The 14499-nt window shown below is 34.3% G+C and overlaps 1 protein-coding gene across 3 annotated transcripts in view; it reads left to right on the plus strand.

Annotated features, from left to right (window-relative positions):
• PKN2 (protein kinase N2) overlaps window positions 1-14499 on the plus strand; it is a 113548-nt gene that overhangs the window by 74403 nt on the left and 24646 nt on the right. The window contains exons 7-9 of one of the 3 annotated variants that reach the window (XM_074335098.2): window positions 4219-4356; window positions 5087-5196; window positions 13922-14065. In XM_074335098.2, the coding sequence (XP_074191199.1) occupies window positions 4219-4356; window positions 5087-5196; window positions 13922-14065 (392 nt within the window). Of the gene's footprint in view, window positions 1-4218; window positions 4405-5086; window positions 5197-13921; window positions 14066-14499 lie in introns of all 3 variants that reach the window. The other 2 variants (XM_019751766.3, XM_074335099.2) reach the window with 2 other exon arrangements.

Genomic DNA, 14499 nt, shown 5'->3' on the forward strand with positions numbered 1-14499 from the left:
CTACTTTTCGTCTTCTCCCTTCTCACAACTGTCCCCAGGCAATTGCGGACCTGTTTTCTGTCATTACATAATAGTTCGCATTTTGTAGAATTTTATATCAATGGAATCACAATATATACTGTTTTCTTTGTGTTGGGAGGGGGCTAATCTGTCCTTTTTCACTCTGAATATTTTGATACTCAATCTGTGTTGTGTGTATCAATATCAATATTAGTAGCAGTATTCGATTCTGTGACGACACCATAATTTGTTTACCTGTTCACCCATGATTGATATTTGGGTTGTTTTCATTTTCTACTTTTTCAAATGTAGCTGCTAGTAACATCCATGTACAGTTTTTGCATAAACGGATTTTACCTCACTTGAGTAAATCCCTAGGAATGGTATGGCTGGATCAGACAAGGTGTGATCAAAATACATTGAGTGTTTAAATAAGAAATTTATTACAGTGAAAGACACATTGCCATTAATCCCCCTCAAAATAATCCTTTCACTTCAAACACAATTATCCCATCATTCTTGCCACTTTCTGAAGCAGTTCTGAAAGTCCTCTTTCGTGAGTGTCTTTAGTTGCACTGTTGTGGCTGCCTCAATGTCCTGAATCGATTCAAAACATTTACCTTTCATGGTCATTTTGACTTTGGGGAAGAGCCAGAAGTCGCACGGAGCCAGAAGTCCAGTGAATACGTGGATGAGGACACACCGTAATGTTTTTATTTGAAAGAAATTGCCGTACCAGAAGCAATGTGTGACACAGAGCCTTTCCGTTGTGATCACAAAATATGATGAATACTGCTGCCGAGTGCCATCCAACGGAAAGGCAGGATTTTCAGTACAGGAAGGAGCGTGTCAAACCTTAGTAACCGTGTGTGACAAGTTTCAACTTGTTTGGTGCAGTCAGTTGTGTGTGAGCTATGGTTGAGAGAAAGTGTGTTTTAAAGTGTGCCATAAATCATCCTCCATCATTACAATGTTCCGTGTTACACATCGCTTCTGGTACAGCAATTTCTGTCAAATACAAACATTATGATGTGTCCTCATCCACCTTTTTTACTGGATCTGGCACTGTGTGACTTCTGGCTCTTCCCCAAAGTCAAAATGAGTTAGGACATCAAGGCAGCCACGACAGCACAAAAGACACGAGGACTTCCAGAACTGCTTCAGAAAGGAGCAAGAATGATGGGATATGCCTGTTGAAGCCAGGGGGATTTTGAGGGGAATTAATGACAATGTGTCTTTTACTGTAATAATTTTTTTATTTATTTAAACATTCACCATATTGTTTGATCACACCTTGTATGGAAGTTTGCTGATAATGGATTCTTTATCCATTTTTATATATGAAAAGTCTTCACTTTTGAAAGATATTTCCAGTGGATTTAAAATTCTGACTTCACAGTTTATTTTTTTTCTCAGTACTTTAAAGATGTTGCTTTTCTGTCTTGTTTCCATTGTTTCTGATGAGAAATCCGCTGCCATCCTAATCTTTGTAGATAACATGGCTTTTTTCTCTGGCTGCTATCCTGTTTTGAGAAATTTGACTATTGTAAACTTTGGCGTAGCTTACTTATTTTTCTTTTGCATGGTGTTCATTAAACTTCTTGAATACTTCTTGGGTTTATAGTTTTCAAAAATTTAGAAAATTTTAAGCTATTCTTTCAAATATATTTTTTCTTCCCTCTTCTGAGGGACTTCAATTATACGTATATTAGGTCATTTGAAGTTAAACTCACAGTTCACATATGTACTGTAACTGTTACTTTCCCCTCAGGTCTTTCTGTCTCCTGTTTATCATTTCTATTGCTATAGCTTCAAGTTCACTAGCCTTTTCTTTTGCAGTGTACAATCTACTACCAATCCCATCCAGTGTATTTTTCTTTAAATCTCAGGTATTGTGGTATTCATCTCTAGAAATTTGTTTGGGGTTTTTTTTTATTTCTTTCATGCCTCTATTCTGTATTTTTGAACAGATGGAATATAATTCTAACAACTATGTGAATGTCTTTATCTGCTAATCCTAACATTTAGGTCAGTTTTGAATTGGTTTTCATTTGATTTTTTTTTTCTTATCATGGTTTTTAGTTTTCTGTTTATTTGCTTGCCTGCTGTGATAGGGAGAATTTTTAAAAATGACCTTCGGGACACCTCCCCTATGAATATGATGGGACATCACTTCTGTGATACGTAGTATGTCATATAGAAAGGGAATTTTCCTTATGTGATTAATACTAATCAGTTGACTCTGAGTTAATGTAAAAGGCAATTATCTGAGTAGGCCTAATATAATCACATGAGCCCCTTAAAGCAGAGAATTTTCACCGACTTGTTGCAAAAGGAGAAGTCAGAGAGATCTGAATTGTGAAAAGGATTCTATATGCCATTGCGGGCTCGAAGATAAATGGAGACACATGAGGAGAAATGCAGGTAGCCTCTAGAACTTAGAAACAGCCCCTGGCAAATAGCAAGAAAATGGGTCCCCAGTTTTATGGCTACAAGGAACTACAGGAACTGAATTCTGCCAACAATCTGAATGAAGTCGAAAGCAGATTCTTCTTCAGAGCTTCCAGATAAGCGCCTGGCCTGGCAGACAAGATGATTTCAGCTTTGTGAGATCTTTAGCAGCGAGTACAGACCATCCCACCTAGACTCTGACCTACAGAACTGTGAGATAATGGGTATTGTTTCAAGCCACTGTGTTTGTGGTAATTGATAATGCAGGAAGAGAAAACAAATACAGCTGGAAGTCTCTGATTAGATGCCAGACTTTTTGAATTTTAGCTTGTTGGTTGCTGGATATTGTGTATTACTATAAATATTCTTGAGCTTCGTTCTAGGTCAGAATTAAGTTACTTGGAATAGGAAACAGTTTGATCTTTTGGGTATTGCCTTTAAGATTTGTTATGTGGGAACAGCATTATTTAGTCTAAAGGTAGGTATTCTCTACTACTGGGGCAAGACTGAATACTTGGTCAGGGGCACGCTCTGTTCATCTCAGGAGTTCTGTCTCTGGTCAGTTGTCTACTTTTCCTTTACTCTGCCTGTGAACTCCAGCCGCCTTGGTCAGTTCAGTCTCAGTTCTGTCTCATTACTCTCAATTCTGTCTCCTTAACTCAGGTAGTCCACTTGGCTCCACCTGAGATTCCCACTGCCTGCACTGTGTCCTGGATATTCTCAAGGCAGTAAGCTAGATCAATCTTCGGGTTCATCTCATTTGTTTTCCATATCTTGCAGATCACTGTTTTCATTTTCTGATACTTTCTGATACTTCCAATATCTTTAATACTGTTTTTTCAAATATTTTGTCTAATTTTTCTAGTTGTTTGAATTGAAGGAAAATCCAGGCTTTTTTTACTCTTAAAAAAGTCCTTTGGTTACTTTTAAATAATTAAAGACTTTAAATAAAATTAAGCTTAATCATGTAAGTGTAATGGGACAGCTTTTACCAGGAAATACTCTTCCTAAAGTGTCATGCTATGTGTAACGTCTAAAATTTTAATACTGAAGCACCGTTTTTAAATTCTAGTACTCTAAGTCTAGCCCAAATTATTAGAAAGCCATATCTCCAGATGCCCTAATTCACAATTCCTCATTTTCATTTGAACACCTTTAGTGTTTATTTGCCTAAGGAAATTGCAATTATTTTGTGCTTGGATAACTACAACCCATAATTATTTGACTAAACTATTAGAATGGAAAGATAATGTTATTTTATGTCTCCAAATAGAACAGAAACCCATTTATTTATGCTAAACAAACTAACGTCACTTTCTATATTAGCTACATACCTATTAAACACAGCTGTTGTTCACATAGTCAGACTTGTAAATTCTGTATGTTTATTTTAATAATTATATTATTTAGCTTTATATTTCCCCTCCCATATGTTCTATCCACATAATTCTGTAATTCTTCCATGTGATTATAGAAGTGAGTATTCAAATACACAAGAAGTTTATGTAACTTGTTATATGCTCTACAGTTAGTTTTTGGGAGCTGCTGTTCTGTGAAATTTATCGTAGTTGTCTTAAGAGTTTTTAATAGGTTTCTCTAATTAAAATCGGAAAGATGATGGTTACCTCACAGATCCTCTGGGAGAAGAGATTTTGCTATTTTAGCAGATCTTCCCTCCCCATCCCACCCCCATTTCTGAAATGGTAACAAAGAAATTGTTCTATATATTAAAAATTGATGTTATTTGATACTTGTTTATGTTAACAGGTACTTTGGAGGTTCGTCTTATGGGCTGTCAAGATATCCTAGAGAATGTTCCTGGACGGTCAAAAGCAACATCGGTTGCACTGCCTGGTTGGAGTCCAAGTGAAACCAGATCATCTTTCATGAGCAGAACGAGCAAAAGTAAAAGTGGAAGTAGTCGAAATCTCCTAAAAACTGATGACTTGTCCAGTTCAGTAACCAGATTTTTTAATAATTTATAACAAATTAAAGGGCCTATACAAAGGACTCAGCACTGGGGACAGAGTAGAATGAGGAGGGTCAAAGTTGGACAAAAACCTTTAAAATTATGATTTCCATAATTTAATTTTTAAGTATTAAGAGCTATAATGACTTTGTTGAAAATATACTAGAAAACTCAATGACATATAGCATTAATTCTTTTAGAAGAATTAATGCTATATGTCATTGAGTTAGGAGTTAGGAGTTATTTGTGGAATTTTGACTGTGCCAGCATCCCTAACCTCCACATTATTCAAGGGTTAACTCTACAAACATAGCATACACATACATTATGACAAACAGCTACTGGTCCCGTTAGTCCTTTTAATATAAATGAAAATAGATAGGAATTAATATTTTTGTTTTTGTCAAACACAGGATAATTTGTGAGCGTCTAGTGGTTTTATATATTATATACATATATATATTATATATGTATATAATATATATACCATTTAATATTTGAATATTAAATGGTAAATTACCATTTAATATTCAAAAGCTTCAATGTTGAGTAAGCAAGAAAAACCTTATTTTCAAAAGATTGTAAGACTTGTTGCTATTTAAGCAGCAGTGTTTCTATTTTAAAGGTTTTAAAATATTTAAGCAAATTTATAAATTCTAATTACAGATGACGTCTGTGCAGTTTTGAAGCTAGATAATACTGTGGTTGGTCAAACTAGCTGGAAACCCATTTCCAATCAGTCATGGGACCAGAAGTTTACACTGGAACTAGACAGGGTAAGATAAGAAACTTTTTACTTAAATTTTCATTATATGTATTTATAGTTCATTTTGAATTTATGTTTTATAAGACTTTGAGAAGTTTTATTTTTAACAGAATAGAAGAACTTAGTATTTTTGACATTTCTCATCTGAGGAGTTATACGTAAATCTATCTACCTTAAGATAGAGGTAAATATCAGATTGCTTGAGTAGCTTTCATTTGTGCAGTGATTTGAAAATGTGTGGTTTGCATTGGAGTAGCTTTCATTTGTGCAGTGACTTGAAAATGTATAGTTTGCATTAACCTGAAAGATCAACAACCAGGTGAGGTCTAATACTGAAATATATTTATTTAAATAATGGACTCTCTAACTACTAAGGTGACTCTTCTGACTCACCATTTGTAGGTTATATTATCAAAGCTGGATTTGAAATGAGCTATTATTTTTGGTCATCCACCCCTCCATGTGTCTCAGTGGCTTTCGCTAATGATGTGAAACCTGTAGCCATAGACGTTAACTTGGTTCACAATAAATTTATATCCATGATGACAAATAAATTTATTATTTAGATTTTAATACATCCACCGGGGTGTAGGAAGAAAATATTAAAATTTAATTATAGTTTTATCTAAAAAAATAAGAAGCAATGCTTTTTTTATCAGTTAATATTCAGATTGGTTGTACATATGTCATTTTTAAAAGTACATATAGTAATGAAAGCAGATTTATGATGTTTAATAATGCTGTGAGGTGGTGATTACTGCTCTAGCCTCTACTTTTAAAATATTTTTCCAATTTATTATTTTTTTCTGTCCTCACAGCCAGCATTCTAATCTGGCTCTCATCATTGCTTTTCTTGGTTCAAATACTGTGTCTGCCACTTAACTGTTGTATATACTTGAGCAAAACACTTAACCTTTTATGTATGCCCATTTATTTATCTTTAATAGTACCTACCTCACTGAGATGTGTGAAGGTTAAATCCATGTAAACATCTTATACTAGTGGTAAGAATTCAATTAACGTTGGCTATTTTTATTAAATTAGTTTACTAACTACTTTCCGAGTATCTAAGAACCAGACTGATCTTCAGAAACACTACCTTCATGTTGGCATTCATTCTCTGGTTTGGGATCATTTATTCATGAAAAATTATTATGAAATTATTCATTCATTTAATCAGCATATATTCATTGATACCTACTGTGTTCCAGGAACTTCCAGGTGGTACATGAGCAACAAACAATATAAACAAGGTCTCTCAAGTTTCCTTCAATGAACTTGTACTTCAGTGGCTTTTCAGTATATATCTGATTAGTTGCAGAGTTTATACCATTACATCTGAAACTGTAAGAATCCACCATCTCATTTCCCATGCATACCTTTATTTTGATTTCAGTGAAAATCATATTGAGGACTTCAAATGCTAGGCTAAGGTGTTCGTACTGGTTGGTAATGGGGATGGGGGAGATGTAACAGAAAAAATTGATACTCGGATTTGTATGAAGAATGAGTTTGAGGGAAGAGAGACTACAGGCATATAAATTGGCAGGAGGCTACTCCAGTACTATAACTGTATGATTATGAGAACCTGAAATAAAATGTTACAGTAGAAATAGAAAGATACATGATGTAGGCAATAAGGGAAAATTAGTGTGACTTAGTAACTAATTGGACGTGAGTACAGAGGAAGGAATTTATAATTTGCCAAAAAAAAATGCCAAAAATGCCACAGAAGTTAGAAAATAACTATCTTGGAGGGTGTTGGGTTCTATATACCTAATTCTTCAGCAGCTAAATAAAGATGTGGAACTAGAGGTCAGGGCTGGATAAGTGGATTTGGAGGTCATCTGATTAGAGGTCACAGTTAATGCCATCCAAGTGGATAAAATCGCTCCATTTATTTCACACATACTTATTGAACATCTTACATGTACCAGGCATTTTACTAGATTTATAGAAATCATCTATACTTACTGCTGTAATTGAACTCTTAAACTTAATAATCATTGATTTTCCGTTCTGTACCAAACATCATGTCTAGATGCTGATGATGATTGATCGAAATATTCCAAGTCCCTATATTTATGGACCTTATATTCTAACAAAGTAAGATAAATAATAAACAAGCTTTTAAAAATCTACACGTGCAATTAAGGAAGTAAATAGGGTGGTATAATTACATTAGAAGGGGACTACTTTGAATAGAGTAATTAGGGAAAGTTTCTGTGAAGGCTTGGGACCTAATAGGTGAAAAGTTGCCAGACTTGCAAAGATACAGGGAGAGTGTTCCCAGCAGAGGGAACCCGCTGAGGTAGGAGAGAACTTGAGGTGTTACAAGAATAAAAATAGTGAGACAGAAGATCATTGTGAAGTAAAATAGCAAATATAGGTAGGTGCCACAAGACTGCTAGGGTCTTTACAGGCTCTGAGTTGGAAGACAATTGAAGGGTTTTTAATAGGGGAGTTAACATCATCTGATTTATTTGTGGTAAAATGATCTAATAGAAATAAGTACCATGTATTATAGAAGTTAATAAAAAGAGTTACTAACCATAATGGGAAAGAGTTTATGAAGAAAGAAAACAAAGATCTAACAATAAAATCTTAAGCAGTATCCCAAGGGTAGGAGAAGAAAAGTTTGCCAAAAAGAAATAAAAAACTGACTTGGATCAGATCATGCTTTAAGTTCAGATAAGCATTATAAAAGGTTATCCAGTAAAGAATGCTGGAATGGTGAGATGATGAAAATCCTGGTTACATATGGAACAATGGAGGAAAATGGAATTTTAAGTCTATTAGAGATTTAACAAAGATTTGATACTATCTTTAAAGTTAAAAGGAAGAATGTGCAAAAAGAATTAGAGTAAGGATAGCAATGAGATTTCAGCTTGCATGTGTCAACTCTAATTGGTTAGTAGTGATTTTCTGGAGTTCAGTGTTAAGATTTACTGTGTGGGTCCTGATTTTCAGGGAAAGTTATACTGACCGAGGAGCAATGTTTACCAGATGCTTGGAGAAGGGGCAACTGGTAAGCTGTAGTACACATTCCATCCTTGGATTGACTGTATACTTCATGTGGCTGTGAGGACAAAGCAAAAGGCAGTGGATGGCAGATTTCATTTCAGCGCAAAAGAATAATACTGTTAAAAAAATGAAACTAACTGCTATAGGAAATAGTAAGTTCTCTCTCGAAGTTGAATAAGCAACTTATAAGAGAGACTTTAAGGGAATTCTTGTATCAGGAAAAGGTTACACTTCTAAGACTTTTTCAAGTGATACATTATTTTTCAGGGAAGGAGGAGAAATTTTTGTTACATGCTATAGTGTTTGACTAAATAGTTGAACCAATATAATTCTGTCAAGTCCACCAGAGAGAGAAATATAGTTGAGGTTGTAAGTGCATAGTCTTCATGTCTCGTTATACCTGCGTCTTCTTTCTAAACTGTGTGAATACATATAAATATGACCATAAAATGTTTCTTTCAGTTTTCATTCATTTTTAATGTACTAGGTTTGCTATAACGTTGGCTTTGAAGCCAAACAAACTGGGTTCATTGTCTGTCTGCTACTTGTTAGCTATTTGATAGTAGAAATAAATACTAGCGAGTATTTATTTCACCATTTCTAAAATAGGGGTAAAGTGTAACCCAAAACCTGAGATAGTGTATATAAAATGCCTTGCCTGGCACATTTTAGTCACTCTATGATTATAGTTTTTTCTGAAGCCCTAGGCTTTGATGTGTGGCTATGAATTTGAGTATAATAGAACAGCATGCTAGGTAATGGGGATTTAATTGGTTGAATGTCATTTTCTTTCATTTCAGAGCCTATTTAAAGTAATTACAGGGTTTTTGATGAGTGATATGACCAAAATGAAACTTAAGAAAGAGAATTATTGTTAGAGGGGAAAATGGCTGGTTAGAAAATATCTCATAGCCAGGTTATTGCATTATATAGTTATATATTTAAAATAGAACCTAAAAGTAATTAAATGTCTTGTGATCATTGTATAGTTAAGGAAACTGAGTACCAGAGTAGTTACATAAAGATATTTCACAGCAGGTACTAGACTTTCAGTGTCCTAAATGGATGTTCTATCCTCTGTGGTTACTTACTTGAATGAGATAGAAAGATAACTGGCACAGAATAGGATACAGAAAACCTGGAAGAGAGAATATATCATGTTTCCCCGAAAATAAGTCCGGGTAGTATTATATTAAGTTTTGCTCCAAAAGACGCATTAGGGCTTATGTTCAGGGGATGTCCTCCTGAAAAATCATGCTAGGGCTTATTTTCTGGTTAAGTCTTACTTTGGGGAAAATATGGTAGTTTAAAACCACACAAACTACAAGCTTAGAGAGCTAGATAGACTGATAACTGTTGATTGGTTGGTCTTTACTTGCAATTGTAATCTTCACCTAAAATTGTTTTCTTCTCCATGGCATCAGACAGTCTTCTCAATTTGGAGTAATCTCTGAAACTTTGAAGACACTGCATAGCTAAGTAAAGCCATTCATCCCTCAGGCCAACTAGACCTTCGAGGTTCCTAATGTGCACATTACTTGTCACTAATTTGATTGTAAACTTCTCTTTGGCAGAAACCAGATTTCTTATTATGATAACTCTTTCTGTTTGCATAGTACATTTTACTTTTTCATGTGTTTTTTACTCTTTTATTTTATGTCTTTTATTTATAGAATATTTATTTATAAAGACGTTTATAGAAAAGGTTATTTTGAATTGACATGTTCATGCCCAGCATTTTGCTTCAAATGCCAAGTTTCTTTTCTAAAGCATCTGGAAAAAAATAGTACTGTTTCTGTCCATTTCAAGATACAAAGATTCATTGGTCTTTTTAGAGTTTTAAGATATTATAGAAATGATATAGATCTAGAATGATCTAGAAAAGTTCAAATTATGTTCCTGAGAGGTCAGGGCTCTGCAGAATTGTCTCAGGAGACAACACAGATACTTTTGTTATTGGGATTCTGGGTAAAATGTCATTTGGAATTTGCCACTTAAAATAAAGGTTCGAAAATTGCTGATGTAATCCAGCCCCATCATTTTACAGATTAATAAGGAAATTACGGTCTAGCAAATAACTAGCCTCTAAGTATAACCCAGGATTCTTAATGAAGTCTAGTATCAGTTCTGTGCTCTTTCCGTTCTTAATCAAGTCAGCCTTCTATATTTTCTTATAAATGTTGGTATTTAATAATGTTCATTGTAAACATAATAGCTGATTTCCCATTTTCCCAGAATTCCCCCAGCTCTCCTGTTATAAAAAGTTTAATTCTCCCATGAGACATAGAGATTGAAATAAAAAGCAAGAGGGTACACTAAGCCTTTATGTCTAACCTTTTCCCTTTCACATGTCATTTTGATTACCTTACTAATTAATGTAAAAGAGAATAATCTTTATCAATATGAGAAACAAGGATGGGCCCTGTCCTTAGAACTGAAACTTAGAAAAATTTTAGCAGGAGTAACATTAAATGTTCACTTAATGATCAGAAAGGAAGAAAAGAGAAAGGACATCAAGAAAATGAGAGCCAGTAAAAAGGTAGTAGGATTAACAGATTGGAAGTAACAAAGAGGCTGAAGGATCAGTGAATGTTGAGGTGTGCTAGAGAGAGTGAGCGAGAATGTTAGGAGGTGATAGAAGAATGCAGACAGCTGAAATTGTGGAAAGACTGCAGTTATTTGTGTGGCACTGGGAGGAGAGGCAGAGGTATAGGATAGAGCACAGATTATTAGAGAAGATCTCACGGTATTCTTACTATTTACTGGTTTCAAATTTTCAGAAATTACCTAGTCATACTACATTAAAGAAAGTTAGAATTTAACTCTCTTAAACTACCCATACTCATATCCTAGTCTCCCAAATAATTAGTTTAAATGAATAATTTAGTGTTTATATTATTATGACTATATAAATACTGTTTACAGATGAAACATGTTCTGTATTGTGATTACATTCCCTTTTTAGTACTTTTTTCCTTCCTTTGGCCTAGTGCGTCTTTTTTTGGTTTTGTATTGGTGGTTTTTATTTTTCTTGTTGAGAAATCAATTGTTGAAAACCCAGTTTAACAAAGATGCGATGTCATCAAAAGCAATGTGGTACATTCTGGTGTTGAAACTGCACATACAGTGTCGCGCAGATGTCAGTGTGTTTCCTTTGAAAAGTGAAAACATCTCCATTGCTGCCGAGTTCCTCGGGAGCAGTTTGGGAACCTCCGCTTTCGTTGGCTTCAATTCCTTTTATGCTAGATGTATACTGGGTTTTTTTAAAATTGCAACACACGTTTTAAGTTGTTGCTCTCCTCCTCCTACGTGTAGGACCGATTCAGTGTCTCTTTTTTATATTTACTTTCAGGCGTTGCAGAGATTTCAGACAAACCATACAGATTTCTTAACTCTACCACAGAGTTTTCTCTTTGATCCTACGTTCAAATTCATAATAAGACAAAAGGAAACACAAGTTTGAAGAGGTTTCCAATACTGTCAATCAGTACCTAGCTCAGATCATACTGCTCAACTATTGTAGTGATTTCACTCCCGCTAGAACTTTGTTACTCTTAGAGTTTGACATTAACCTACCAGCATGCGCCTGCTTTATAAAACTGACCTGCTTCATCTGGAAAATTGCCAGCAAATGAGCAGTCACACATGGAATTTAAATTCAATAAATGTTAGTGACATCTCCTTATATAGAAGGTACTTTGCTTTTCAGATGCAACGTATATCCCTGCTCTACCTATCCAGATCATACTGGATGTTATGTTAGGGATTAAAGTAAGATTGGGGTTTCATGAAACAGTGTTATAAGTACTGACATGAAATACCTCAATCTACTCTGTCTAGCTCGGAGCTAAATTTGGAGAGCGTGATACTGACAGGGAACAATGCAAAGTAACAAAATTTGAAGGATTTTAATCCTAAAACCTTAATATAGAATTCCAAGAAAGCTAGCGTAAGGCTTTGAGACACCCTTCCATCCCAGATCTCAGATCTTTCTAACATACTTCAGTTTGAAGCATGGAATGAAGAGAAGATGGAGAAATGAGAATTTTACCAGAGTTGGTTGGGTTAAATACAAATGAGGTGACTGCACCTCCTGTCATCCAGAGAAAAGTATAATGTTATTGTAGCAATGTGAAAGTATAACTTTTACCAAGTGCTAATTCTATCCCCAGCATCTGTACCCCTTGCATGTGCCTAATCCATAACAAGTCTTCCTCTCCAATAACAGTGGAGGAAGGTAGGAGAAAGTAGACCACTCCTACCCTAGTCTAAAACAATGTAGTCTAAATTACCAATCCCTAGTTTAATTATTGATTCTGTTTTTTCCCATAATAATTATTTCCAAAATATTTTAACTTTCAACTTGAATATGATAGCATTCACACCTACCCTTTTTATATGCCATTTGCTGATCTTAAAAATAATTATACTCTACTCATACTTTCCCATTCCAAGTATTCTCTCCCATATTATGTGTGAGAGAAGAAATGAAGTAGGAGGCCCTGGACTCCCGTAGTGACTGCCATAGATATCTTTTTCTAGGCCTTTACCTGATTGGCTATGAGACCTTCTGGCACATTGTGTTCTGAATCATTTTTTTATGTTCTATTTTTTATAAATGTCATCTGTGTTCATTTACATCAACTGGTTTTATTATTTAAAGTCAAAAGCTTTTTTACTATGTATACTAGGAACTTACATAATAAGATTCATAAGTTCATAAATTGAAAGTTGTTGTATGAAACAAGTAATTTATTATTTTGTTGAGCCTGAAGGGGAAAACATTATTTTTTGTGGATGGTCTGCATAATTCTGAAAAACAAAATAATGGAGAAATCTGGTGATTTATAATTAAAATGTGTGTACATCTTAACATACATGTAGAGGTCAGTTTATGGCTTGCCTCCCTTCTTATAAACTGGGTTCTTCAAGTATATTTAATAATTGATTGTTAAAACCTTAAATATGTTTTTCTTTGTAAGAATTATTTTTAATGACTACAGAGTATTCGCTCATGGTGTAATCTACTTGTCCCTGGTTGTTGGACATTCAAGGTCTTGCTTGTTTGCCTTTATTTTTAAAGTTGTGATAAAAGAACATCTTTTTGTATAAAACTTAGTCTGAATTTCCCTTTTGCTCCCTACCTACACAGGCCCCTGCTATCACTAGTCCTATTACTCGATGGTATTTTTTTAAAGATCAAGGTACCTACTATTTTTTAAGTGCTTAGCACAGTGTGTGGCACACTGTAAGTGCAGAATAAATGCTATTCACAGACCTTTCCCTGACACTGAGGCAAGGAAATAATATTTGAAATGAGTCTTTGAGGTGAGGACCGATGTTTTCTAACAATAGCACAGCAAGTGATGCCAAATGGAGGAGGAAAATCTGAAAGATTGAAGCTATAAGATGGGAAAGAGTTTCTGTGGTCATTCATTTGTATTGGTTGTTCCCAAGTTGTGTATTATTTGTATAAAAGAAATACCTTAGCTGGAAACTGTCAGAATTTAATTTCTTCCTTTGAGTTAAGATATGTGTTTGTTAAAGTAATATTATAAAAGAGAAACATTAAAAAACACTTTTTATAATAGTGCAATCATTGTGTGTGTTATCTTTGTTTATTTGTATTTTATATTTTTGTGATATTTTATTCAAGTGTGTGTCCAATGATGTCTTCTCTGTTTTCTTTATTTTTTTTTTAATTATACTAGTCACGTGAACTGGAAATTTCAGTTTATTGGCGTGATTGGCGATCTCTGTGTGCTGTAAAATTTCTGAGGTTAGAAGATTTTTTAGACAACCAACGGCATGGCATGTGTCTCTATTTGGAACCACAGGGTACTTTATTTGCAGAGGTAATAAATGTATTTTATTAAATGTGCATAACTACAACTGAAGGTAAATTGATTCTAAGTGGTGAACACACAATGCATAGAGATGATGTATTATAGAAAGGTATACTTGAAACCTATATAATTTTACTAACTAATGTCACCCCAATAAATTTAATAAAGATAAAAAATTAAAAAAATAAATTATATATGTAGGCAGCATGATGCAGGAGTGGAAAAAGTGTTAGGCTGAACAACAGACAACTTGAAATCTTGGCTCAATTCTGCCACTGAAAAGGTATATTACCTTAAAACAAAGAATTTATCCCTGCTAGATCTGCTTTCTCATCTAGAAAATGAGGGGGTTGGACTAAATTGTATCTAAGATTCTCTTAAGTTTTCAAAACTTAGAAGTATAGTGAATTTCATGAAATATAAATCCAATGCTATATTCATAT

The sequence above is a fragment of the Rhinolophus sinicus genome, chromosome 14 (genome assembly GCF_057876585.1).
Source record: "Rhinolophus sinicus isolate RSI-liver-muscle chromosome 14, RSI-T2T, whole genome shotgun sequence".
Lineage (NCBI taxonomy): Eukaryota > Metazoa > Chordata > Mammalia > Chiroptera > Rhinolophidae > Rhinolophus > Rhinolophus sinicus.